At 50.0% G+C, this 27,545-nt stretch overlaps 2 protein-coding genes across 4 annotated transcripts; one reads left to right on the top strand and one right to left on the bottom strand.

The window, feature by feature from the left end:
- Positions 1–934: 934 nt before the first annotated feature.
- FNDC8 (fibronectin type III domain containing 8) lies at positions 935–9,565 on the bottom strand. Of its 2 annotated transcripts, none has more exons than XM_027626535.1 (5): positions 9,451–9,565; positions 8,629–8,714; positions 3,661–4,030; positions 1,982–2,218; positions 935–1,385 (listed from the first exon to the last, which is right to left on the bottom strand). In XM_027626535.1, the coding sequence occupies exons 1-5, from the start codon at positions 9,481–9,483 to the stop codon at positions 1,233–1,235; spliced, it is 879 nt and encodes a 292-aa protein (XP_027482336.1). In that variant the 5' UTR covers positions 9,484–9,565; the 3' UTR covers positions 935–1,232. The 2 variants fall into 2 exon arrangements, with proteins under 2 accessions (XP_027482336.1, XP_027482335.1); XM_027626534.2 differs by lacking the exon at positions 9,451–9,565 and adding an exon at positions 8,120–8,363 and having other exon boundaries at positions 8,629–8,710.
- On the top strand, positions 8,558–26,676 carry RAD51D (RAD51 paralog D). Of its 2 annotated transcripts, none has more exons than XM_027626533.2 (10): positions 8,558–8,672; positions 10,390–10,451; positions 10,672–10,790; positions 18,052–18,133; positions 18,387–18,521; positions 19,049–19,144; positions 22,844–22,934; positions 23,058–23,128; positions 25,717–25,881; positions 26,048–26,676. In XM_027626533.2, the coding sequence occupies exons 1-10, from the start codon at positions 8,621–8,623 to the stop codon at positions 26,129–26,131; spliced, it is 957 nt and encodes a 318-aa protein (XP_027482334.1). In that variant the 5' UTR covers positions 8,558–8,620; the 3' UTR covers positions 26,132–26,676. The 2 variants fall into 2 exon arrangements, with proteins under 2 accessions (XP_027482334.1, XP_027482333.1); XM_027626532.2 differs by lacking the exon at positions 8,558–8,672 and adding an exon at positions 9,798–10,057.
- The last annotated feature ends 869 nt before the right edge of the window (positions 26,677–27,545 follow it).

Here is a 27,545-nt window from a genome sequence, read left to right as displayed (position 1 = left end):
CCACATGGCACACCTCTCAAGGTCCCGCAGTGCGGCGGGCACTGTGCTGGGCTCTCAGGGTACAGAGCGGAAGGCAACAGCTGTCCCGGCTGTCCCGGAGCGTGCAGGGGTGAGAGCTGCAGCAGCAGGAGGTGTGGCGTGACAGGGGACAATGGTTCTTTGGCCCAGGACGGCTTTCATGGAATGAAGGGAATCCCTACCGGGATGTCCTCAAACTCTCGACCAAGATGTTGCCTTCCAAGCATCCTGCCAACACTTGCTCCTGTTTTGATGCTCAGGCGATCTGCTCAGGGTGGATTCTAAGCTGTCCTTGTATGGACTGCCCAGGGCCATGGCTTTTTTAACCTCTTGTCCCTTCCCCGACCCTGCGCTCACGCTCCACTTCTCAGTCTCCACCTCTCATGTCCCTGCATGGAGGCTGCACGAAGGGCGAAGGGGGGCGGGGGGGGGGCGGGGCTGACTGCCGAGGGCCTGCCCTGCACGGGCGCTGGTCCTGCCGTGTGCTCCTGTGAGCCTCGCAGTAAGCCTGCAGTCATGCTTGTAGGGTTCTCGCGTCCCTGAACCAGCCCAGGGAGCTTAAATAGTTTGTCCGTGCCCTCGCATCCTGGAAAAACCAGGAGGAAATCAGACCGTGCCCCCAGCCTGTGCACTTTGCACCCTGTCCTTCCAGAGCTCGAATCTGATGTTGACCAGCCACAGGCTGCCACCGCCTCTGTCCAGCTTTGCTGTCTTTCCTGGTCTTTGAGTAACATTTCTTCCTCACATGGGGACAGGGCTGATGTTGGCAGAGCCCAGCAGTAGGTGGGGATGGGATTGGCCGGCCACACTTGTGTTTCATGGCCCCTACCCCCCAACCTGGACTCCCTGCCCCGGCAGAAGCTAGGAAGGGGGATGGCAGCCAGCCCCACTGTTGGCATGAAACAGAAGCCGGGGTGCTAGGTGACCTGCAGTGCTTTAATGAGGGATCTGGACTGAGCCCGAATCTGGGGAGGGGGATGCCTAGCAGCTGTGGGCAGTGGCGGACCTGACCTGGCCTCTGGCGTCTCCAGGTGAGTGGAGCTCCTAGCCTCGGCCCCAACCCAGGGGTGGAGTTTGGGGACCACTGCCACCAGCCCCCGGGTGGGCTAGTCAGCAGTTCCTGGCATGGTGCTGGTGGTCCCATCTCATGATTCTGGTTCCTGAGAGCCCTGGGCTGAAGCTGAAGGTAGGCGAGGGGCTTCCTGGGGCCCTCCTTAGTAGGGAAATAGGTATTCCAGATCTTCGAGCTTCCGCATGTCCTCCAGCCTGAGGGACACTGTTTTCCTCTGGGGTTCCTTGCGCTGCACAGTGATCTGGATGGGGTTGTTCTCAGGGAAGCTGTTCAAGTCAGCGGCCACAGTTGCAAACTGAAATAAAACAACCCCTCAGAATTCCTTCCCAGACCTGACCCTAGCTCAGCTCCTTGTTGGTCAGATGCGGTCTTGGATAGCCTTACCACCTACTCATGGGCACCCGAAACAGGTACGAACCCATGCCTTCCCTGTTGTGTGAGGTTTCCAACCCCAGAGCAATCTGTCCTCAGGCCTCCCCCCATGCCCCTGCCCACCTCCCTTCCCTTCTTTGTCCCCCTTTTGCCCTTTACCCCCCTTTTGAAGGGCGTTGAGGGAAACACAGGAATGTGCCCTTCACTCCCTGGCCTGCTCACAATTCTTGGTACTGAGTTGAAGAATTCCAAAGCTAACGGCATTGGAAGCTGGACATTACAGAGATGCTGGTGAATAGATGAGTTTGCATTCCCCAGTGGGCCCCAGAGGGGCTTAATCCTTCAACTCCCAGAAGAAAGCAGCCTGGAATTCATGCTCATTCTCCCAGGCAGAAAGCCAGCAGGAAGAAGAGCTGTGGGGGCATCAGGGTGTCCCCAGCCTCCAAAACCCCTGGCTCAGACCTCTCCCTGCTGCTCCCCAACACCCCCCTCCACGGGCTCTCCTCTCCCAGTGCTCACTTTGTAGGGCTTGCACCACTTCCCCACCCCAGCTGTGTTGGCTGCACGGACGGTGAGGCAGTAAGTCGTGTTAGGCTTCAGTTCCATCAGCTTGACAGTGGTGCCCAAGATCTTGTTGAAGATCCATGGGCGATTCTTTGCCTTGGGTGGCTCATTGTCATTTGTCTTGGCCACCTCCTGCAACAGGACCTGGTAGAAACTGACCTGCTGCTTGCCCAAGGCATAGGTCCAGGAAATCTAGAGGAAGAGAGCCCCCCAGGCTTCCTCAGACCTGCTCCAGGCTGTCCTCCCTTCCCTCCTACCCCCAGCCATGGGTCTGAGGGCCCCACTCCCATCCCCTGCTCCTCCCGGGGCTGGGGCAGGGCTGATGGAAGGTGTAAGGCTTCCAAGGTGTAAGGTTCCCTGGGCAGCCCCACCCACCTCAGAGTGTACCCCATCCCGTATTTCTTCTAGACTAGTTGAGAGGGCCCTTAGAGATCATCTTGTCTACCTTGCTCATTGCAGATGAGGTTACAGGTTCGGAAAGGGCGAGTGGCTGCCCTGGGGTCACACAGAGTGCCAGAGCCAAAGTTCAAAACAGTAGCTCCAGAGCCCACGTACTTCGGGCTATGATGGTGGTTGCCGAGCCCGGCTAAGGAGCTCAGGGAGTTTTTACAACACTGCAGATTCTTGGCCCTGCTGCCTCCTGTCTGGTCTCCCATTCCCAGTTTCCCCTCCTTCTAGGCCAGTGGTTCTCAAACTTGAGTGTGTATCAGAATACCCTAGAGGACTTGATAAAATAGATTGCTGGCCCCCACAGTTTCGGATTCAGTAGGCCCGAGGTGGAGGGGACAAGAATTTAAATTGCAAACATGTTGCCATATGATGCTGATGCTGTTGGTGGTCTGAGAACCACACTTTGAGAGACACTGCTCATCTGGGACTTCCAGATTTATCTTCCTAAAATACAGCTCAAATTGTATCCACCGTCGGATATAAAGCTTTGCAAGAGCTGTTCTCTACCACTTACAGAAAAATCTATATAGTAGCCTAACATTGTAGGACCTCTGAAAAAATGACTGGACTAACTTCGCCCCTCTGTTCCCTGTCCTGGACTCTAGAAAAGTGCTATTCAACATGGGGTCCACCGGCCATCGGCACCATCTGGGAATGTTAGCGGTGCAAATTCTCAGGCCCCACTCAGACCTACTGAATCAGAATCTCTAGGGATGAGGCCCGGGAATCTCATTTTTAACAAGATGATTGGATCCGTAGGCACAGAAATGTTCGAGAAGCCATGAACTGGGACCTGGCTGTTTGCTCCCACATTTTCCCACACGTTGCTCATATCAGCCCCTCCCTGGAATGCCGTTCTCCCATCCCTGGATGTTTAGATCCTACCTCTGTGTCCCAGCTCAAATGTTAACCAAAGCCACCAAGCTTACTCCTGCACCTGGATGTAACGTTTCTTTCCCTCTGAGTTCCCGGTGACACTCGGTCTGAACTCTTCCTACAGCACCGCACCCATTTCCAGCTAGCACTGGAGTTCCTTACAGACAGGGCCTCTCTCCTGAGCCAGGAGCTCGAGGTCAGGATGCAGGTGGTAGGCGTCTTCACACTCCCTATGGAGCTCAGCTCAGTGCCTGGCACACGGGGGCGGCCAGGGAGCCTGCGCTGAATGCACCAAGAGGGAAACGTACCATAGCCGTGGAATCGCTGACGGTGTGTTCACAGATGAAGGGTGCCTCCGGCACATCCATGACCACAGAGGACTCTGAGGGGGTCGAGGAGGTGTCTGTGTCCAGCTCAGGGTTGTCAAGGTCCAGCAGGCCCCCAGGGGCAATTTGGGACTTCGACTGGTGGGGGCAGAGGGCCAGGTCCCTCTTTTCTGTATCCTTGCCCACGGAGGAGAAGCTGAGTTTGTTCAGCTCGCCCTCCAGCATCCCTGCGAAGAAGTTGCTGTTGGGCTGGGTCACAGCCAGTTTGATGGGATTCAGCAAGGTGGTTGAGATGGGGGAGATGCTGGTGTCGTCGGAACTGCATTCAGAGTCCTCCACTGGCATCGGCTTCCTGAGTGGGAGGGAGACAGGGGAGCCTGCTGAGGGAGACCACCCTGGCCCGCACAGCCAGGAAGCTCCCCGAAGGCAGGCCTTGCGCCTGACTCGCCAGAAGCCCCAGCTGCTTCTGAATAGCTCAGAACATCCTTAGCACCCTGTAGCAGGGCATGAAACCCACCAGGGCACTTACTGAAAAATGCAGATTCCTGGTCCCTGCCCTACTTTGGGATGGGACTGGGGAAGCTGCTAAAGTATCTTTTTTAAATTAATTTTATGTATTCATTTGAGAGAGAGAGAGAGAGAGAGCAGAAGCAGGGGGAGAGGCAGAGGGAGAAGGAGAAGCAGACTCCCCACTGAGCAGGGAGCCTGACATGGGGCTGGATCCCAGGACCTAGAGATCATGACCTGAGCCGAAGGCAAACTTTTAACCATCTGAGCCATCCAGGCGCCCCTGCTAAAGTATCTTTAATAAGATCTTTAGACAATTCAGAGGAATGTATTTGGAGAACCATATTTGAGAAACACCGCTCACAGCTTAAATCCTCCTTCCACAGTGGGGTGCAAATACTCCTGGGGGAATGCCCAGCCAGTCTAGCGAGGTATGGAAAAATATCTAAAAAGTATCTAAAAGAACAATAAGCTTTACTCATATTTACTTCTACTGTTTAACAGTAATTACTAATTTATTTACTTAGATTTTCTAACATTTAACAATATTAATATGTACCGTGTAAAATTACCAATAGCACCCATAGATTTACACATATTGGGGTAGATGCTCAAAAACTTTTCCTTCCAACCAAATTTTGTTAAATTATGAGATATTTTAGACATACACAAGATAATCAAGAATAATACATTAGGGGCGACTGGGTGGCTCAGTCGTTAAGCGTCTCCCTTCGGCTCAGGTTATGATCCCAGGGTCCCGCATCGGACTCCCTGCTCCTCCCTCTCCACTCCCTCTGCTTGTGTTCCCTCTCTCCCTGTGTCTCTCTCTGTCAAATAAATAAATAAAAATCTTAAAAAAAAAAACAACCTTATAAAACAAGAATAATACATTAGCGGGGACATAATATACAGTAGGATAACTATATTGTCGGGCACCTGGGTAGCTCAGCCAGATAAGTGTCTGCCTTCAGCTCAGGTCATGATCCGGGGGTCCTGGGATCGAGCCCCGCATCAGGCTCCCTGCTCAGCGGGGGGTATGCTTCTCCCTCTCCCTCTGCCTGTCGCTCCCCCTGCTTGTGCTCGCTCTCTCTCTGTCAAATAAATAAAATCTTCAAAAAAAAATATCGTCTATTTGAAACTTGCTAAGAGAGCGGATCCTAAAAGTTCTTATCACAAGAGGCAAATCTGTAACCATGTGTGGTGACAGATGGAAACAGAACTTAGTGGGGCAATCACTTCACCACACACACACCAAATCATGTTGTACACCTTACACTGATATGATGTTATATGCCAACTGTATCTCAATAAAACTGGGAAAAAAATGAAATGAAGGCATGATAAAGTGAGAAAATAAAGAATGAGATATTAAGCTTCCACTTAGCCACCATCCAATTTCAGAACGACAACCTCACGAGTATAGTTAAAGCCCGCTGGACACTTCTATCCCCCACCTCAGCTCGCATCCTCCCACTCCACAGTAACCAGTACAGCACATTTCAGATTTTCTGTGTATCATTATACATGTGTCTCTATAGGTTTGTGAGCTATGTCTGCTATCCTTAAGCAACATCGACTACTATTTTGCATATTTTAAAACTTCACATAAATAAATGGTATCATCCAATACATATTCACCAGCAGCTCGTTTTGTTTTGTTTTTTTTTTTTACTCCCCATTGGTTTATTTAATTTTATTTTTTAAAAAGACTTTATTTTTAAGTAATCTCTGCACCCAACACGGGGCTCGAACCCACAACCCTGAGACCAAGAATCACACACTCCGCCGACTGAGCCAGCCACGTGCTCCAACATTGTTTGTACTGACGCATGTAGCTTTGGTTCAGTCATTTTAACTGTTGTACATTTTTCATTACATGGATATTTGTATTTTTACCAATTCTTGGCTATTACAAAGAAAAACCTTGTACGTGTTTCATTCTATTTATTTATTTATTTACTGATAAAGTACAGAATCTAGTAAGTTTGGCTTTCAAATCTTTTTTTTACCTTGACCCAAAGTAAATACATATTACCTAGTATACTGAAACATACACATAAAACTAAAACACAGGACGCCTGGGTGGCTCAGTCGGTTAAGTGGCTGACTCTTGATTTCATCTCAGATCATGATCTCAGGATCATGGGATTGAGCCCCACACTGGGCTCTGTGCTCAGAGTGGAGTCGGCTTGTCCCTCCCCTCCTCCCCCCACTCATGTGCGATCTCTCTCTCTATCCCTATCTCTAAAATAAATAAATAAAATCTTTAAAAAAATACCTAAAACACATTTCACAAACCAGTACTTACTCTATGTGTGATATGCTCTGGAATTTTTTTTAAGTTTTATTTATTTAAATAATCTCTACACCCAATGTGGGGTTCGAACTCACAACCCCAAGATCAGAGAGTCGCATACTCTACCGACTGAGCCAGCCAGGCATCCCATGAATCTATTTTATATTCACTCATTCAAAACAGCAGTGCTGGGGAGCCTGGGTGGCTCAGTCAGTTAAGCATCTGACTCTTTTTTTAATTTAAATTAAATTAATTGACATATAGCATATTATTAGTTTCAGAGGTAGAGTTCAGTGATTCGTCAGTCTTGTATAATACCCAGTGCTCGTGACATCACGTGACCTCCTTAATGTCCATCACCCAGTTAAGCATCCGACTCTTGATTTCAGCTCAGGTCATGATTTCGTGGTTGTGGGATCGAGCCCTGGGTCGGGCTCCCTGCTCAGCAGGGAGTCTGCTTGAGATTCTCCTTTCTCCCTCTACCCCTCCCCCAACTCATGTGTGTCTTCTCTCTCTAAAATAAATAAATAAATAAATAAATAAATATAAATAACAAATAAATATTTTTAAAAACACACCCCCCCCCCACAAAACAGGAGTGCTGAAGTGGGCACAGAAAGCAGTTAAGCACTGAGCTATATGTTTGACCATTTTTTATGATCTTTCTGACAGCCCTGCTGGATGAGTGTTAGCCCCATTTTGCAAATGAGGGACTGAAGATCCCTGATCTTAATTAACTTGTCTACAGTCATATATCTAAGTGGTAGAACTTGGATTTGAACTTGGGCTCCTAGCCCAATATTTTCCTACCATGACATTTCCTACAAGCATCTGTCACTTTAGCCATCCCTGCTTACTTACAGGTCCCTTAGGGACTGGATGCCATATCCCTTTCAAGTAATCAAGACCAGCTACATAGTTTGTGGGGGCCCCTTCTTCAAAATTATTAAGAATTTCAAGACATTGACAGCCCCCTCTGGTTCCTCAAGGTGTCTTGTAGCACAGACCACGCCGTATTATTCTTGCTTCTTGCCTAGCATCCCCAACACACACACACACACACACACACACACACACACACACACACACACACACACCCAGGCAGAGAGCTCCTTGAAGGCAGGGGGCATGTTTTGCCGCTCTGCATTCCCAGAACTTGACATTGGGCCAGACACCTGACAGGTGCTCAGAGTTTTGTGGAATGAGCTAAAGAGAACCCAAAATCATAAGGAGGAACAGTAAACTTCAGGCTGAAGGCAGGCAGACTATTGGGGGGACCTAATCAGGCAGGTAAAGACAGCGAAACGGAGGAATGAGGAAGAGGCGCCATCAGGGAATGGAATGGGGTGTCTGAATGGGGGTGTGTGGGACTGGTGAGGACCACAGCTGGACTAAGCAGGAGAAGTACTGTCTGCAAAGCTCTGACGAAAACCAGGCCTTCTGGAGCAGAAGGCCTCCAAGCCTCCAAGAACTGATTTGGGATCAGGATTCCGTAGTGCAACCTACACACGTGCTCTTCCCGGGGAGTCCAGGGATGGGTTGTGTCAGGCCAAGGAAGCCTCATTTCTTCTTCAAGCCCCTCTCCCCGCCCCTCCACTCTGGCCTTAGGAAGGAGGAAAGGACCAGACTGTCTCTTACAGTAGATTGACGGTATCTTCCTGCAAGAAGTTAACCAAACTGCCCCTTGCGGAAAGTGGGAGTCCTTTGGTAGTGACGGTCCTGTTCATAGACTTGGGGTTTGGAAAGGGCTTCGACATTTGATTGAGTGCATTCAGAATGTTGAGGGTTTCCTTCTTCAGCATGGTCTCCTCCCCATCTCCCACTTTACATAGTGTCTCTGATGCCATCTCGTTTGTTTCGGACCACAGCCGTCACTACACAGCTGACAAGAAGCAGAGAGAAACTGGGGGCAGTGGACCCACCCTTAGTTAGGTGGGATGGGGGTGCAATGAGCTGACTTCATAATCATCACTGAGTGTAACAATTAAGGGCCAGCCTCCCCCTTGATCTGAAGCTGCTGCTACCCAGGGCCAATGGCAGGAGTGGGGTACAAAGCATAGACTACATCACCCCTTGGGCCCCTTCCAGTTCTAATGCTCTGTGGTTACAACAGCCCTGCCTCTTTCTGAAGATCTCAAAATGCTTACCACCTGTTCCTTTCGGAGCTGCTCTGGGAAGGAGGAGCAGGGTGGTGAGAGAAGGCTCCTGGGTACAGTGGGAGGTGGCAGCGTCCCTGGGAAACAAGCGGGACTGAAATGGGTCTCTGGGAGTGGGGACTTTGTCTCTAGGATGCTGAGGCTCTATACCCAGAAATCCTAGGCAGCAAATCCCCACTATGTCGGTAGGCACAGGGAAAGTCCAGATGGCTCAGGGGGCTCACAGCCCACATACAGCCAGGTTTTACGGCTAGAACTCTAAATGTGCCACATCCTCACCACAAGTGTCTTCATGTGTTGAGTGACAATGGTGGGTGCCGCAGAGGAATACAAATATGGGCCAGACATTTTTCTGCTCGCAAGGAAACCACCTTACCATAGGAAAACCTATACACAACTTCGACAGTAGGAAGAGAGGCTATTGAAACAGCACTGGCTTTGCACTCAGATGTGGATTTGTCCACTCTAAGTCCGGCTCTGCACCTACAGGTTGTGTAACTTTTGGCAAGTGACTTCACCTGGCCAAGCCTCAGTTTTCGCCTCTGTGAAATGGGGACAAAACCAGCACGGGTCTCACTGGATTCTGAGGAGGTATCCCTGTAAAGTTGTGCTATGTCTTCCAGAGGACGAGGCAAAGCAAAGGGACATCTAAAAATGCCAAATCATATTTTTTATGTTCCACATCAGCAGGGCTTTTGTTGTTGCTATTCATCCAAAAAAATACTCTTGTTTTTTTTCCTTCCAAATTAGAGATGCAGATGCCCTCTCTGCGCTCTGCTGCTGCTTAGCACCTGACATCCAATCTGTAATTACCCAGTATCTTTGATTCCTCCTCGCTATCCTCATCACTAACGGGTAGGGGCCTGAGGTCACGGACGATCTGTCTGGCCGAGCTCCGCCGCCCAGCGTTTAAAACAGAAGCGGGCGCAGCACGGTCTCCGCGCGCGCCCGGGGGAGGCGGGGGGAGGCGGGTGCGGGCGCCGCGTGCGGGGCGTGGCGGGCCGGGAGCCGAGCACTCGGGGCGCCCGCCCGAAACGGCGCGGGGGCGTGGCGTGGCTCCGGCCCGCGCGCGGCTCCGCCCCAACCGCCCTGTCGCCGCGCGGCCAGCAGATGGCGTTGCAGGCCCGTCCCTGGCGCCTGGAAGGCGGAAGCGCGGCGAGGCGCGAGCGGCGGGGCCGCAGCGCAGCGCAGCGCAGGGACCCGGCGGCGGCCATCCCCTCCGCGCCGCCGCCTGCGTCCCCTCCGGAAAGGGGCGCCGCCGGGCGTGAGCAGAGAGCCCGGCGGGTGCCCGCGGGGCAAGCAGCCCCGAGCCCGGCGCCCCCGCGGCCCCCAGGGAACATGGGCGTGCTCAGGGCCGGGCTGTGCCCGGGCCTCACCCACGACACGGTCGGGCAACTGAGGAGCCGCGGGATCAAGACAGGTGACCGCGTGCGCGCCCCCCAGCTGGGCACAGCGCGGACTCGGCGTCCCCCGCGCCGGCGCACCCCGGAGGGGCCGTCCCCTCCGCGCTCTGTAGAGGCTCGGGAAGGCGGGAGTGGGGCCCGCCGAGCCCCGCGGGGAGGGCAGAACCCCTACCGGGTGCCGGGCGCCAGGGCGCCTCGCCAGGCCCTGCGGCTCTGTGTTTTACCTGGGCCCCCTGAGCCTGCCTGCCCCGAGGCAGAACCGTCACCCCACTTTAGGTAGAGGCGAAGCCCAGTGTGGAAAGCCCGGGCCTCCCTTCCTACCAATCAACCACGTGGGTTTTGTTTTCAGTGGTGGACCTGGTTTCCGCAGACCTGGAGGACGTGGCCCAGAAATGTGGCTTGTCTTACAAGGTGAGCTGCCCATCTCCACGGTCCAAACCTAGGTGAGTCTAAATGCTCACCCCTGAGCCAAAGGAGCAGAGGGTTCCCAGAGGTTGATAAGTAGGGTGGGGGGAGCGTATGAGACCCTGGGATTGCCCCCTCCTCTGGCCGGCCATTGCAGAGTACCCTGGGCTGCTTTGGGCTGCAGCATCCCCGGCCCCACCCTGAGTTGCCCCTGCCCCTTCCGCAGGCCCTGGTCGCCCTGAGAAGGGTGCTGCTGGCCCAGTTCTCAGCCTTCCCCTGCAATGGCGCTGATCTCTACGAGGAACTAAAGACTTCCACTGCCATCCTGTCCACTGGCATCGGAAGGTTTGTATGTGTTTGGGGAGGACGGCGAGAGGCCAGAGAACAGGACTGCCTCCGGGGTGGCCTCTTAACGCCTGAGGCTAGAGAGAGCAGGGTTTTTCAAGTAGCCATGGGGGCAACATGGACAGATGGTCGGGACTTCTGAGGTCTCTCACCCTACAACAGGGTTTCTCGACTTCACACTCTGAACGTTTTGGGATTTGTAATTGCTTGGTTGGGGGGGGGTGCTGTGTCCTGTGCATTATAGGGTTTTTGGCAGCATCCCTGGCCTGTGTTCACTAGATACCAGTTGTACCTCCATTCTCCCCATGTTGTGACAATCAAAAATGTCTGGAGAGATGTTGCCAAATGACCCCAAGGGGGGCAAAATTGCTTCTGGTGGAGAACCACTATCCTGTAACACAAGATGTCAGTACTTCATTATTATTAGACCAGAACAACTCCGCTCTGGCCCTGCTTCCCACTTTACTTAGGGACAGGGCAAGAGAACGTGGCAGGACTGACACTCGCCAAGTGCCTCCTAGGTGCCAGCCACTGACATTAAGTTACATAATCTCTTCAGTGATCCTGCGCGTTGGTGATTATTAACCAAACTTGCCTTTAGCCCAAGAGGAGGGAGGGGTGAGGAGTCGGGGGAGCAGCCCTGGGATACCTGATCAGAACCGGGAGTGTTCCCCATACTCTGCAGCAAGAGGGGCCAAGAGAGCTTCCGTGGAGGAGGACTCCCATTCCTCTGTGTTGTTCGGAAAGAGTTGGAAGACAACAGCCAGTTTCTGGCCAAGGGAATCTGATCTCTTTCCTGGCCTGTGTGTAATTTGATGAGGAACTCTGCCACCAGCAAGGTCTCTGGATTGGTTTGGCCCTTGCTGTTTCCCTGACACGTTCTCTTGGCAAGGTTTGCACAGCATGGGGCTTGCTCCTCCTGGGTGGGGGTCTGCAGCTGTTATCCATCAAGCACTGACTCTGTGCCTACCAGGTGCCAGGTATGTGCAGATGATAGGTGTACAAGTCTGGCACAGCTCCTACACTTTATGAGCGTGGGGCCTAGTGGGTAGATAGAAGAGCTGGTCAGCGGGAGAAAGGTGGAAGCATGTGTGGAGGCAGCAGAAGGAGGGACCAATTAACCCGAACCAGCCCTGGGGCTTCGGCTACTTATGAAACCAACAGGCAGAGGAAGCAGTTAGGGAGCAGTCCAGTGATATATGGACAGGTTTGTGGCCACAGTGGGTTGTAGCAAGGGAGATCAGAGTGGTTCCAGAAAGCCCTGTGGAGGAGACAGACCTTCTGTGAATGCCTGTCCCGATCTTGCACTTCGCAGCACATGCTTTCATTTTTTCTCCACCACCACCGATGAGTGCGTTACAGTTAAACTCAACCGTTGGAGAGACGAGGAAGCTGGGGCTCAGTTTAAGTGGCTCGCTTAAGTTCGCTCGGCTAGTAAGTAGGACGCCGGGAGCTTGGGGCCACATCCATCATGCTCCTGACTCTGACTCCCCAGCCCTGGTGCCTCCCTCCCGGTGGGAGGCCGTAATGCGAAAGGGAGCTGTCGGCACAGGGCAGAGGTGTGCAGGGTGGACAGGACTGGGGAGGCTTGCAGGAGAGAGGCCAAGAGAGACAGCGGTGGTGGGGTGTGTGAGTCCGATCCAGGGCAGGTGACAGCAGGAGACGTGTTGAAATGAGGTACAACAGGCCCTGCTTCCTGGTGGGATGTAGGCATGAAGAGTCAGATCAGGCGCTAGGTCTCTAGTCCTGCTCACAGTGTTCTGTGGACACTGGACGGATGTAACTCTTAAAAGGGAGGCAGGGAGTTATGTAGTCAGACATTTGGAAAATGCTTCATTCACCCAAAGTAAACGCTTTTTTTTTTTTTAAGATTTTATTTATTCATTTGACAGAGACACAGCGAGAGAGGGAACACAAGCAGGGGGAGTGGGAGAGGGAGAAGCAGGCTTCTCGCTGAGCAGGGAGCCCAATGTGGGGCTCGATCCCAGGACCCTGGGATCATGACCTGAGCCGAAGGCAGACACTTAACGACTGAGCCACCCAGGCGCCCCGAAAACGCGTTTTTTAAAAGCTGTGGGCCATCTCAGAGCCTGTTGTGCACTGAGTCTTTACAAGGACACCAGAGTATGAAGTGTACCTTGCAAGAAGTTGTATCGACTGGGGGAGATAAGTGGTTCCCTGAAGGCCGGAGCTATGTCTTGTTCATCTCCGTATCTCCCTCATTTTAGAGTAAGGCCTTCAGGAAATGTGAGGTATGTAGGCCACGTTGGAATGAATGGCCGGAAAAAAAAAAAAAAGCTAATTCCAAGGGAAAGGTGGAGGATAAGTCCCAGAAATCAGTTGTATTCAGAACAGGTGGTAAGGCCCAGGTGTGGTTTTGCTGCACGAGGCAGGTGGGGGGAGGTCTGTCTCCACTGAGTTAGAGGTGAGTGGGAGGAGGGTCCTCTGGGCAGTAGGAGAGGTGAAATAGGAACACAGGTGAGAAGTCGGCTGAGAGGCGGATTTGGTAATTCCTTCTGCAACGTCCTCACAGCCAAGAATGAGGTCGATTCTGGTCTGGAGAGTCAACGCCAGTGGGGTAAGCCAGGCTACACATTAGAATCATCTGGAAGGTTAAGAAATATTTATGCCTGGGTCCCACCTTTAGAGATTCTGACTTTATTGCTCTAGGCCAGTGGGTCCCAAACTTGTCCACACAACAGAATCACTTGGGGAGGGCTGTCTGCCTGGCTCAGTCGGTGGAGTGTTTTGACTGGCGGAGCCCTGTGCTTATAATCAGGGCGTCTTTGGAATTGGAATCAATGGGGTTTTTTCTAAGGTGCTGCTTGGCACACACGGAAGGGTCATGGGAGAGACCATTCTGAGAACCATTTCAAAGTACTGGACCCCGTGAAGGTGTTTGCAGGGCTGGAAAAGGGATGCGTGAGGTCAGGACACAGAGTCATTGGTGTGGGCTGTGGTTCAGGCCACAGGTTGGGCAGGGAGTACAGTGTAGTTAGTGACCTGTTTCAGGGTGGTTCAAGGACAGAACATGGATTAGGAATTGGCTATGTCTTGAGTTTACCTGAAGGCTTCCACAGCCAGAGTGTCGACAATATAGTAACTAAATACTACTGTTCTACTGCTTGTTTCTCTGGCAACATTTATTGTGTGTCTCCTCTGTTTCCAGCACTGTGCCAGTGTCCTTGCCCCTGGGTGCTCTGGGCCAAATGGGGACGAGAGACAAAAACAAGCACATAGAAAATAATCACCAACTCCCAGAACTAAGTGAATTCAGCAAGGCTGCAGGATACAAGATTAGCACATAAAAGTCAATTGCGTTTCTATATACTTGAACATGTGGAAATGGAAATTAAAAGGTAATACCATTTACAGTTGCTCCAAAGAAAATGAAATACTTAGGTCTACATCTAACAGCGGGTATAGGAGCTGTATGCTGAAAATTAAAACTTGCTGATGAAAGAAATCAAGAAGACCCAAATAAATGGAGAGACACATTGTATTCATGGATTGGGAGACTCAGCATAGTAAAGATGTCAATTCTCCCCAAATTGCCCTATAAACTTAATTCAGTTCCTACCAAAGTCCCAGCATATTTTTTTTGTAAAAATAAAGCTTATTCTGATAATTACATGGAAAAGCCAATGACTTTGAATTGCTAAAACATTTTTTTTAAAGATTTTATTTATTTATTTGACAGAGAGACAGCGAGAGAGGGAACACAAGCAGGGGGAGTGGGAGAGGGAGAAGCAGGCTTCCCGCTGAGCAGGGAGCCCGATGCGGGGCTCGATCCCAGGACCCTGGGATCATGACCCTAGCCGAAGGCAGACACCCAACCAACTGAGCCACCCAAGTGCCCCTGGATTATTTTTTAAGATTTTAAGTAATCTCTACACCTAATGTGGGGCTCAAACTCACAACCTTGAGATCGAGTTGCATGCTCTTCCAGCTGATCCAGGCAGGCGCCCTAACACTGTCAAGCTTTTAGAACAAAACGGAGGAGAAAATCTTTGAGAACTAGGGCTAGGCAAAGGGTTCTTAGACTTGACACCAAAAGTGTGATCAGTAAAAGAAATATAAAATTTTTAATCAAAAAAATAAAAAAATTCAGAATTAAAACTTTTGCTCTGCAGAAGAGAAAAAGACAAGCTGTACAGTGGGGAAAATATTTGCAAGCCTCATATTCAACAAAGGACTTGCATCTAGAATATATAAAGAATTCTTTTTTTTTTTTTAAAGATTTTATTTATTTATTTGACAGAGAGAGACACAGTGAGAGAAGGAACACAAGCAGGGAGAGTGGCAGAGGGAGAAGCAGGCTTCCCGCCGAGCAAGGAGCCCGATGTGGGGCTCGATCCCAGGACCCTGGGATCATGACCTGAGCCGAAGGCAGACGCTTAATGACTGAGCCACCCAGGCGCCCCAAGAATATATAAAGAATTCTTAAGAGGCGCTTGGGTGTTTCAGTCAGCGAAGCATCTGCCTTCGGCTCAGGTCGTGATCTCAGGGTTCCAGGATCGAGCCCTGCGTCAGGCTCCCTGCTCAGAGGGGAGTCGGCTTGTTCTTCTCTCTGCTCCTCCCCGCACTCATGCTCTCTCTCTGAAATAAATAAATAAAATCTTAAAAAAAAAATTTCTTAAAACTCCAACAGTGAAACAATCCATTTAGTAAATGGACAACAGACAGGAACAGATATTTTACCAAGGAGAACATACAAATGTCAAATAATCACACGAAAAAATGTCAAACATCATTAGTTCTTAGGGAAATGTAAATTAAAACCACAATGGGGGCACCTGGGTGGCTCAGTCTGTTGAGCTTCTTCCTCTTGATTTCAGCTCAGGTCATGATCTCACGGTTGTGGGATCAAGCCCCACGTCTGTTTGTCCCTCTCCCTCCCCTTTAAATAAAATAGAAAACAACAACAACAACAAAAAACAACCCACAATGAGATACATTACTATATACCTACCAGAATGGCCACACCAAAAAATGGTGACAAGACCAAATGCTGTTAAGGATGTGGAGAAACTGGATTACTCATACATTGCTGGGGATAGTAACATGGCATAGCCATTCGGGAAAGTGGTTTATTGTTTCTTATAAAATTAACATGTGCTGCAGCCATCAAAAAAAAAATGGAATCTTGCCATTTGCAATGACGTGGATGGAACTAGAGGGTATTATGCTAAGCGAAATAAGTCAATCAGAGAAAGACAATTATCATATGATCTCACTGATACGTGGAATTAAGAAACAAGGCAGAGGATCATAGGAGAAGAGAGGAAAAAATGAAACAAGATGAAACCAGAGAGGGAGACAAACCATAAGAGACTCTTAATCTCAGGAAACAAACTGAGGGTTGCTGGAGGGGTGGGGTGTGGGGGATGGGGTGGCTGGGTGATGGACATTGGGGAAAATATGTGTTGTAATGAGCACTGGGTGTTATATACAACTGATGAATCACAGACCTGTACCCCTGAGACAAATATTACATTATATGTTAATTAATTGAATTTAAATTTTAAAAAACAAAAATTGTCATGTGCTTACCATACAACAGTTGTGTTTTTTTTTTTTTTTTTAAGAGACAGGGGAGAGGGGCAGAGGGAGAGAGAATCTTAAGCAGGCTCCATACCCAGCATGGAGCCCCATGCTGGGCTCAGTCTCACAACCCTGAGATCATGACCTGAGCCAAAATCAAGAGTTGGACACTTAACTGACTGAGCCACCCAGGCACCCCTTTAATATTTTATTTTTTTAATTTAATTTTTTAAAAAGATTTTATTTATTTGACAGAGAGACAGTGAGAGAGGGAACACAAGCAGGGGTAGTGTGAGAGGGAGAAATGGGCTTACCGCAGAGCAGGGAGCCCGATGCAGGGCTCCATGCATGCAGGGCTCCATGCATGTGGGGCTCGATCCCAGGACCCTGGGATCATGACCTGAGCCGAAGGCAGACACTTAACGACTGAGCCACCCAGGTGCCCCTAATATTTTATTTTTAAGTAATCTCTACACCCAGCGTGGGGCTCGAACTTCCAACCCTGAGTTAGAGAGTCCCACGCTCCACCGACTGTGCCAGCCAGGCGTCCCTTGGCAGTTGCATTCTTAGACATTTATTCCAGAGAAAGAAAAACAGGTTTACACAAAAACCTGTACACAGATGATCATAGCCATTTGATTCACAATTGCCCCAACCTGGAAACAGACTTCGGTGGGTGAATGGTTAAACAAACTTGGTGCATCCATACCATGGGCTACTTCTCGGCAATAAAAAGCAACAGCTACAACAACTTGGACAGATCTCAAGGGAATGATGCTGAGCAAAAGAAGCCAGCCACAACGGCTACATACAGTGTGATTCCTTGTATGTAACACTTTTGAAGTAACATCGTAACAGAGATGGAGAACAGTTGGTGGTTGCCAGGGATTCGGGGTGGGATGGAGGGGTGTGACTACAACAGGGTGACGCAAGGGAGACTTACCGTGATGGAAATATTCTGTGTGTTGCTTGTGGTGGTTGCATAAACCTACACGTGTGATAAGATTGCACAGAACTGTACACACACACGGAACACCGGGGAAATCTGGATGAGCTCTGTAGACTGCACCGCGGTTGGCTTGTGATGTCATACAGTACAAGAGGCCACCATTAGGGGAAGTGAGGGGAGGGGTACATGGGACCGTCCTGTGCAATCTTTTTTTTTTTTTTTTTTTTGCAATTTCCTATGAATCTATAATTATTTCAAAGTTTAAAAAATGACGAGGGTGCCTGGGTCTGCCTTCGGCTCGGGTCATGATCCCTGGGTCCTGGGATCGAGCCCCATATCGGGCTCCCTGCTTGTTGGGGAGTCTGCTTCTCCCTCTCCCCGCACCCCCCCACTCTTGCTCTCTCTTGCTATCTCTCTCTCTCTCAAATAAATAAAAATCTTAAATAAATAAATAAATAATGACAAATTATGGGAAATGCTACCAAGGAAACCCGTAAGGGATTAAGGTCGAGAATGGAAGGAGGACCCTTTGCTGGGGTGCAGAGACCGCTGTGGAGAGCAGAGTGATCTTCAGGCTGGGCGTGAACAGATGAGGAGGGGCCCAAGGAGGAGCTTGTAGCCGTGCCCTCTTTCCCTAGAGATGTTCAGACCATCTCTGGACAGAAGCAGTGCTGGGAAGGAATGTCTTGCTTTTCTTCTTAGTTCCTACTCCCCTCTGTTCCCACCAGTCCGCTGGGTTGATTCTCTTCCTTCCTCTTCTTTCATCAGCCTGGACAAACTGCTTGATGCGGGTCTCTACACTGGAGAAGTGACTGAGATTGTAGGAGGCCCAGGTAGCGGCAAAACCCAGGTACATGGGCAGCCGGCAGCCAGGAGGACATGGGGGGTGGTGGGTGGGGAGGAAGTGGGAGGGTGGGTGCATAGCTCTGGATCCCTGGGGGAGCTTCTGCCAATGTACTTGTGATTCAGAGAGATGGGTGGTGAGAAGTGGGGCTTGAATATGGCCAATTCGTGTCACTGGGATCTGGACAGGATTTGGTGGGGGGCTCCCATTCTGGGCCTTCTTTGGGGGCTCAAGTTCTCCCAATGCCTTGTCTCCTCAGGTATGTCTTTGTGTGGCTGCAAATGTGGCCTATGGCCTACAGCAGAATGTTGTGTACATTGATTCCAATGGAGGACTGACAGCCTCCCGCATCCTCCAGCTACTTCAGGCCAGAACTCCAGATGAGGAGGAGCAGGTAAGGGGCAGGAGGCTTGAGTTCCTTTGAGGTTCTGACACAGAAAGACCCCATTATCCCTTATATTGCAAGAATTTTGGCCATTTGGATGAACAGTCATTTCTGGCTTTGAAACGTGCTGTTATATTAATTCTTCCTGTGTTCTTCAATTCTTCCTGTTACGACATTATCCCAGCTTGGATGCTACCCACACTGATCTCCCAGGTGACCCAGCTCCTTGCACACCCTAACTCAGGGCTGGCAGGCACGCGGCATCTGTGTTTCCTTCCCATTATTTGCCATGGCAGATGTTCCTAATCAGACCTGCCATACTTTCCCACTGAGCTGTGACTTGGCTTTGCAGCTTGGCACCCAGGCAGCCACCACTGTGAGAACTGGCCCCGGAGAAAAAGCCCATTTGCCATCTTGGACCAGAGTCCTTATGTCTAGGGGTCTCTTTCTGCTCAGCTTTAAAATCCCTCTTTATCTTGCTTGAGCCCCTGCTCCCTCTTATCCAAAGCCCCTCCTTCTCCTTCCTACCCCTTTAGGCAGGAGCTCTCCAGAGGATCCAGGTGGTGCGTGCGTTTGACATCTTCCAGATGTTGGACGTGCTACAGGACTTCCGGGGTGCCATGTCCCAGCAGGTGAGCCTGTTGTTCTGCCCCTCCCTGCTTCACCCAGCTTGTCAGCGCTGTCTGCATGTGGGCAGGTGTCCTAGGACAGACTGTTTGGAAATGCAGATGTGCCATCTGGTGACTCCAGCTGTGCCTGCCACAGGATGGGATGGGATTCCTGGATGCTTAATTCCTTCCTGAGTGCCTCATTGTTTACCTGCCCATCTTCCTCACTAAACAGTAAGACCCTTGAGTGCAAGGATCATGTCGTATTCTTTTCTGCATTCATCCCTCCTGGATCAGTGAGGATTACTTTCAGCTGCAAGTAATAGAGTCTGTGTGACAGGCACTTGAACCTTGAGGCCATTTAATTATCTCTCATGAGTCTGGAGGTTGGCAGGTCCATGGTATCAGGGCTCCAGTTGGTGTGTCTGATTCTCTTGCTCTTCCCCCTCGTGATTGCAAAGTGGCTGCTATAGCTCTAAGCATCACGTCCTCGCAGATCAACACCCGTATTCAGGGCAGTAATAGATGGCCCCTTTTCTGCATTTCTTCCCTTTTATCAGGAAAGAAAAATCTTTCTCCAAAACCCACTAGTAGACTTCGCCTTACATCTAGTTGGCCAAAATGGAGTTTTATGTGTATCTTAGACTAGGGGTTGGGCCCACCTTCCATGACATCAGATTTCTGCCCACTACCTGAACACATCCAGAATCCTGTTAACAAGGAAGAGGGGTTTAGAGTGGCATTTGGGTTGGTACCCCATCTTACCTGCTGGGTGCTTAGACAGGATTTGGTGCACTCATTTACAGGCTATTAGATTTAGAAAGACATCTTAGAATAGCTCAACTCTTGTTAAACTTTCTCAGATCCCAAAGCATAACATGTTCCTATGGGCATACCCAAGACCGTGTGTAAAGTAAATGATTTCTACAAACTTTAGAACACTTAATAGTTGAACAGATACTTGCCATAGGAGCTGTAGCTGGTTATGACCCATGTGTTTTGAGACATGAAGTCAAGTAGCCCCGATCTAATCCAGCCCTCTCATTTCTAGAGATGGGGAGAGTGAGGACCAGAGAAGTTCAGTAAGTTGCTCAAAGTCACTACATAATTAGGATAAGAACTAAATCTCTCAACTCCCAGGTCAAATGACTTGTGTTTTTTTACTGGAAGACCATTATGATAGTATATATTCTATTATGGCATAACAAGTTACCACAAACGTAATGACTTAACACGTTTACTACCTCACAGTTTCTGTGGGTCAGGAGTCTGGGCACGGCTTAGCTGGGGCTTCTGTTGGGATCTCAGTAGTCTGTAATCAAGATGGCAGCTGGACTGTGTTCTTATCTGGAGGCTCAAGTGGGGAAGAATCCGCATACAAGTTCACTCAGGTTGTCACCAGGACTCATTTCCTAGGGGGTTCAGTGTCTTGCTGGCAGTTGTCCATGCTCCCACTGTTCTCTGCCCTGCGGCCCTTCCCATAGGCAGTTCACAGCACGGCCTTCATCAAAACAGCACAAGGATGAGAGCAAGGGGCACCTGGCTGGCCCAGTCGGTTAAGCCTCTGACTTCGGCTCAGATCACGATCTCAGGGTCCTGGGATTAAGCCCCTCGTTGGGCTCTGTGCTTGGTAGGGAGTCTGCTTCTCCCTCTCTCTCTCTCCCTCTGCTCCTCCCCTCACTCGTGCTCTCACTCTTTCTCTCTCAAATAAGTTAAATTAAAAAAAAGAAAGAGCAAAATGCAACATGCAGTTTCATGTAACATAACGTAATCTTGGGAGTGACGTCCCATCACCTCTGCCATATAGCATAGCCTCATCAAGAGAGTGACATTCCAGCACCTTTGACACTGTATTAGTCAGAAGCCAGCCACAGGACTCACCCACGGTTGGGGGAAGGGATTACACAAGGCTTGAATACCTGGAGGTGGAGGTCAAGGGGCCGCTTTCGGGCCTGTCTGCCACGGACGACCTGACAGCTCCATAGTTACCAGCAGTGAAAGGCCGGCTGTCCGCATTTTAGCCAGAGATTTTAACCTGCTCTCCCAGAGTGAGGAAGAGCTAAGCTGGTTTCAGTTTTAGCTTCTCTTCTTTTCTGCCATCCTGTCTTAGATGAGTGGATGACATGAGAGTCAGTAACTGGACAATGAAGGAAGACATGCAAAAGACCAGATTATGCCGAAAATCCAAGATTTGGCCCGCATGAAGTGAGAAAGAACGTTGTGGAAACAGAATCAGCAAATGACTTGGACATAAAGAGTAAGGGAGGTTAGGTCCAAGAAACTAGAATGATGCTAATGCATGTTTGGAGACAAAAGATGATGGTTTTAACAGATGGCTGTCTATATAGTCTGTATCGGAACTGCTTTAGATGCGGAAGATGAGGCCCTAGAGGCATGATCTAGAAGGAGACTGAAGTAAAGAGAAGGCTAACCCCTTCAGCACAGGGAGTTAGGAATTTGGAAAGGAAGCAGAAGAGGGAGAAGAGCCTGGCAAGATGGTGGTGGAGAAGGCTGGCCATAAGAAAGATGGCCGCTAAGAAAATTCAGGACTGGGGGTGCCTGGATGGCTCAGTCAGTTAAGCATCCCACGCCTTTTTTTTTTTTTTTAAGATTTATTTATTTGAGGGAGAGAGCGCGTGAGAGAGAATGAGTGAGGGGAGGGGCAGAAGGAGGGGGAGGGAGAGAGAGAGAATCCTGGAGCATCTCTGCTGAGTGGGGAGTCCAGTGTGGGGCTAGATCCCAGGACCCCGAGATCACGACCTGAGCTGAAATCAGGAGCCGGCTGCTTAGCCAGCTGCGCCACACAAGCACCCCAAGCATCCCACTCTTGATCTCAGTTCAGGTCTTGATCTCAGGGTCCTGAGTTCAAGCCCGTGTTGGGCTCCACTCTCGGTGTGGAGCCTACTTTAAAAAAAAATCTTGGGGCACCTGGGTGGCTCAGTCAGTTGAACACCTAACTCCTGATTTCGGTTCAGGTTGTGATCGCAGGGTCCAGGGATAGGGCCTGGGATAGTCTGCTTGTCCTTCTCCATCTCTTTCTCCTTCCCCTACGCGTGTGAGCTCTCTCCATCAATCAGTCAATCAATCAATCAATAAACTTTAGGGAAAAAAATCCTAAAAAAAATTCAGGACTGGGGGCCTGGCCGGCTCTGTGGGTGTAGCATGTGACTCTTGATCTTGAGGTTGTGAGTTCAAACCCCAAGTTGGGTGTAGAGATTACTTTAAAAATAAGTTAAACAAAGAAAAGAAAGAAAATTCGTGACTGGGGCCACAGAACTTGGAACAGGGATTTCTCAAATTTAATTATTTTCGTGTATCTGTGGTGTCCTGTGATTCAAACCCCCTCTATCACCCAAGCCTTCAGTAAAATCTATTATACCTACAAATGGAGATGGGGAAAAAAGACCTTACTGAAATTCCATGATGCCTGCACAGCTGTATTTGGGGTTGGAGAACTTATTTCTTATCAGTTTTTTTTTTTTAAGATTTTTTTTTTAACTTACTCATTTTGGCAGGTAGGCAGAGCGCAGGCAGAGGGAGCAGAGAGCCCAGCGCGGGGCTCAATCTCCGGCCCCTGGGATCCTGACCTGAGCCGAAGGCTGATGCTTAACCGATTGAGCCACTCGGGCGCCCCCTTTACAGGTTTCTGATAGAGGAGCAAGCTTGCCCTATATTGGACGCTCCCTAGAGGCCAACTGGTTTATGGCCTCTGCTTCTCCCCAGGTGAGCAGTGCCTCCGTGACGGTGAAGGTGGTGGTTGTGGACTCGGTCACTGCGGTGGTCTCCCCACTTCTGGGAGGTCAGCAGAGGGAAGGTAAGAGGTGCGGCAGAGCCCAGGTCCGGGACGTGATCTTGCCTCCCAGCTCTGGAATGCAGTCCCCGGTCAGCCCAGTCCCAGGTGCCCTGCTGCCCTCACCCTGTGCTTCTCCTCCTCCAGGCTTGGCCTTGATGATGCAGCTGGCCCGAGAGCTGAAGACCCTGGCCCGGGACCTTGGCATGGCGGTGGTGGTGAGGATGTGGGCTTCGCCAGCCTGCTGGTCTTATCTCTGCTCCCTGGGCTTTGCCAAGTTGGGACCTGACTTCGAGTTCTAGTTCCAGCTGTTTACATTACTTAAATGGCAACTTAACCCCCAACGTGGCCCTTTAGGAAAGGATCTTAGCCCAACTTCCCTGGGCCATCTAGAGCCCTGGACTGTGATGGGATCGGACATAAATAGCCAAGGGGTCAGGGACAGTCTTGGTTTTCTTTTTACTTCAAGACAGGTTTATTGAAGGATAACTCACACACAGTAACTTTCTCCTCATTTGAAGTTTGGCTAACAGTTACTAACGTATCTGCTCTTGTTACAAGGCACAGTCAAGATCTAGAATATTTCGGTTACCCCAAAAAGGTCCCCAAGCCCCAGACAACAACTGATTTGGTTTCTGTCCCTATAGTTTTGCCTTTTCCGGTGCTTCATAGAAAGGGATGTTTTTTGCCTCCGAAGTAACTTTTTCTGCTTACGGAGGACTTTTTTTAAAGTCTGCATGCTTCTCATAGGGTAAAAAATAGTTAAATATAGGAGTCAAATTTGTAGTAAATCTCCACATCCACAGAAAACATACTCATGTTTTTATATATCTCCGTAGAATCTCTTTTCTCTACATATATGCGTGTACTTTTAACCAGCTTTCCAACTCAACTGTAACCGTGTTTTAAAAAAACCCGACTCATCTCATTCCATTTCCCATGTCTTTAAATAGATGCTTTAAGAATGCCATTTTTCGCAGTTACATATTTTATTTAATACCTATGGTACAGGGGTCAGCAAACTTTTCTGTAAAGGGCCAGAGAGTAAATGGTCGAGGCTTTATGGCCATATGGTTTCTGTCACTGCTACTCAGCTCCGCCTAGATTGCGTGAGAGCCACCACAGAGAGGCCCTAAACAGAGGGCATGGTTATGTTCCAGCCAAACTTGACTTTCAGAAATAATTTTGGGGCCACATTTGGCCGGTCGGGAGTAGTTTGCCAAACCCTGGTATCCCATAATGATCTATTTCTTGATTTGGGCCTTCTGGTCATTACTGGTTTTCCTCTTTTGTTTTCTTTTTCATTTTTTTATAAGTGTTCTGTAATTTTTTTTAAAAGATTTTATTTATTTGACACAGAGAGCAAGCGAGAGAGAGCACAAGCAGGGGGAGATGCAGAGGGAGAGGGAGAAGCAGGCTCCCCGCTGAGCTGGGAGCCCGACATGGGGCTCGATCCCAGGACCCTGGGATCATGACTTGAGCCGAAGGCAGACACTTAACCGACTGAGCCACCCTGGCACCCCTGGTTTTCCTCTGTTTTAAGTAAAACTCTGGGGCACTTGTTGGCTCAGTTGGTTAAGCATTGGACTCTTGATTTTGGCTCAGGTCATGATGTCGGGATTGTGAGATCGAGCCCCACACTGGGCTCTATGCTCAGCAGGGAGTCTGCTTGAGATTCTCCCTCTCCCCCTCCTCCCCTGTTCACATGCTTGCTCTCTCTCTCTAAAATAAATATATAAATCTTTAAGTAAAACTCCAGTGAACACCCTGATACCTAAATTTCTTTGCACATTTCATATTATTTTCTCAAACTCCTAAAAGTATAATTACAGAGTCAGGGATACACATTTTTTAAAATTTATTTTATTTATTTATTTTTAAAAATTTTACTTATTTATTTGAGAGAGAAAAAGGGAACCAGAGAGAGAGAGCATGAGCTGGGGGGTGGGGGGCGGGCAGAGGGAGAGAAGCAGACTCCCTGCTGAGCAGGGAGCCCGATGCAGGACTCGATCCCAGGACCCTGAGATCATGACCTGAGCTGAAGTCAGATGCTTAACCAACTGAGCCACCCAGGAGCCCCGGGAATACATACATTTTTAAATGTATACCACCAAATTTCCAGGAAGGTTATACTAATTCGTACACCCACCAGCAGTGTTCTTTTGTTCTTAAGTTGAGTCCCAGGGCCTCCCTCTCCTGACTTCAGGCTGTACATGATCACCTGCTTGTGGCCCTGGCTTAGGCAGTGGGGACTCAGTGATGAACAAGCTGCAGCCCCCTGCCCCTGGTTGGGGGGCTGGTGGGGAGACTCTCATCAAGGGATGCTGTGAGGCTCAGGTAGCCTACCTATGACTATCCTGGGCACCGGAGAACTGACTGACCAGATTACAGCCTCCCTTTCGAAGCTCCCATGACCCCCTACAGGCAGATGTACTCCCTGCCACAAAGGGCTGGGTGGTATAGTCTCAGAATGCCTGTCTGCTGGGTTGGGGGTGTAGGAGGTGCAGGCCCACCACTATCTTCCCTCCAGCAAAGTGCAGACAGAGATGCTTATTCCCGGACCTATGCCCTATGACCTTCTGCTGGAGTCAAGCCTGAGGCATGGTGATTTCGGGAAAGAGTTGAGCACGAGTGAGGACCTGGGGTTCTAGTTCCAGACCAGCTGTCAATAACTCAGGGAGCCTTGGGGGAAGTCCTTTCTCTGTGTTGGGCCTCACTTTTCCCACTTGTAGAATGAAGCAGAAGGAACAGATATCCTCTACACCAGCATTATCAATCTAGAAGTCTTTGCTTCTTTTTGCCTCAGGTAACCAACCACATGACCCGAGACAGAGACAGTGGAGAGCTGAGACCTGCCCTTGGACGCTCCTGGAGCTTTGTACCCAGCACCCGGATTCTCCTGGACATTGACGAAGGAGCAGGAGCATCGGGCAGTCAGCGCAGGGCATGTCTGACCAAATCTCCCCGTCTGGTGAGCTGGCCACAGGGGAAAGGCAGGGATCTGGGCCCTTGAGGGTGTTTGTGTGCCCAGATGTCTCATAGAGGAATTCTTGGACGCTGAGACCCGGCAACCAAAGATGCTGCCTGCTTGTGTTGCTTAACTCGAAAACTTACCATTCCCTCCTGTCTTCTTCCAGCCAACAGGTTTCCAGGAGATGGTAGACCTTGGGACCTGGGCGCCTCCAGAGCAGAGCCCAGCATCCCAGGGAGATCAGATATGACTGTGCTGTTGATTGGGAAGGGGGGGCATCAAGCGCCCCACCTCTCTGCACACTAGCAGCTGCTGGTCACTGCCACCCGGTACTTGGGACTGCAGTAGAAGCTCTTGGGCGGGCAGAAGAGACATCTCTGTTTCCTCAGCTTCTGTTTCTGTGGAAACAGAGCTACAGGCAAGAGAGGATTTGGTGGTGGAAGGACCCAGAAACTCATGCTGGTGCCAAGTTTTCTTCCTTGTTTCTATCATATATGTTTCCCTGCGAGCAGAGTTCACCCTGGCCTCCGGCCTCTCTGAAGAGGCCTGCTAGTGACCGGACAGAACCCTGTGTGTCACCATCTTACCCACGCTCCATCCTCACACAGTGACGGAGCCCGGAAGCCTCTGCTTCTCTCTCTCTTTTTTATTTTGCCTCTGTTTTTCCATCTGTAAGATGGAGCTCCCTTTCCCCTAGCTTTGTCTTTGAGTTACTGGGTGGAAGCAACCTTGTAAATGCAAAGCCCTTCTTTATCCATGTCATGCTCTTAAAAATACAAACGGGAAATTCCTTGAGCCCCAGAGCCACCTGATTTCCCCCCAGAAGGGTGTTTTTCAGTTTCTCCTAGTGAGGTTCCAAAGAACAGTTCTTCCTTTTTTTTCCTCTTGCTTATTTGGTTTCACGCACCTGCATGCATCACCATGACTAGGTGAGACTGTGAACTTGCTGCAGTCCCAGGGATATAATTTAACAGGAAGGGAGGATGTGGCCACAGTGAATCCAGCTATTTGTTTATTATGCATGGTGCCCTGTAGGGCCCCTCCACAGTATAGAGGTGCCTCACAGCCAGAGGTGCTGAACCATGGCCTTGCCCATAAACAGACAGGAGAGAATTTGCACAGTAAATAGAGGCAGCTGGGAAAATTGATGCTGGCGTAAATAATACATGGCAAATCTAGTCCTTTATGCAGAAGTTCATTGCCGGTGGCTCTGAGATGCAATGTAATTCCCCTTCTCTTCCTGACAGCTGTACCACAACCTGGTGCCCTAGTGTATGAAATAACCCCCCGTCTGTTAGCGGCACTGTGGCCGTCCATCTGAGAGCTGTAGCCCTCGCTGGGGGGGAGAGGAGGACACCAGGGAAGGAATAATAAAAAGGCAAAGTAGAGAAATGATCAGAATTGTTTACTGTCCACATTTTTTAAAGGAAGTTCGCCTTTCTCGGTTAGAGAGCCTGTCGTGATTAATTAGTTGTGTCTTGGCTGCAGGAATAGGAGGGGGCAGAGTTCCGGGGGGAAGATAGGACATGAGATGATGAACATAGCAGAGACAGAAGCAGGAAGCATGGAGGATCAGGAGTGAGCGGCAGACCGGCTCCAGGGTATCTGCCTGCGTGAGGAAAGGGTTGGGGAGCCTAGGACTGGGGGGAGGCTGGCCCTGCTGC

The sequence above is a fragment of the Zalophus californianus genome, chromosome 16, assembly GCF_009762305.2.
Source record: "Zalophus californianus isolate mZalCal1 chromosome 16, mZalCal1.pri.v2, whole genome shotgun sequence".
Classification (NCBI taxonomy): Eukaryota; Metazoa; Chordata; class Mammalia; order Carnivora; family Otariidae; genus Zalophus; species Zalophus californianus.
Note: the sequence above shows the minus strand (reverse complement) of the source record. Positions and strands in the feature narration are given on the sequence as shown.

Coding starts and splice junctions, on each gene's coding strand:
- FNDC8 (XM_027626534.2), bottom strand. CDS start 8,328: ATGGCATCAGAGACACTATGTAAAGTGGGAGATGGGGAGGAGACCATG. Junction 4,031..8,119: donor GAAGATACCGTCAATCTACT/GTAAGAGACAGT, acceptor CCTCCCACTCAG/GAAGCCGATGCCAGTGGAGG. Junction 2,219..3,660: donor TCAGCGATTCCACGGCTATG/GTACGTTTCCCT, acceptor CTCTTCCTCTAG/ATTTCCTGGACCTATGCCTT.
- RAD51D (XM_027626532.2), top strand. CDS start 9,976: ATGGGCGTGCTCAGGGCCGGGCTGTGCCCGGGCCTCACCCACGACACG. Junction 18,134..18,386: donor CAGGTAGCGGCAAAACCCAG/GTACATGGGCAG, acceptor TTGTCTCCTCAG/GTATGTCTTTGTGTGGCTGC. Junction 19,145..22,843: donor GGGGTGCCATGTCCCAGCAG/GTGAGCCTGTTG, acceptor GCTTCTCCCCAG/GTGAGCAGTGCCTCCGTGAC.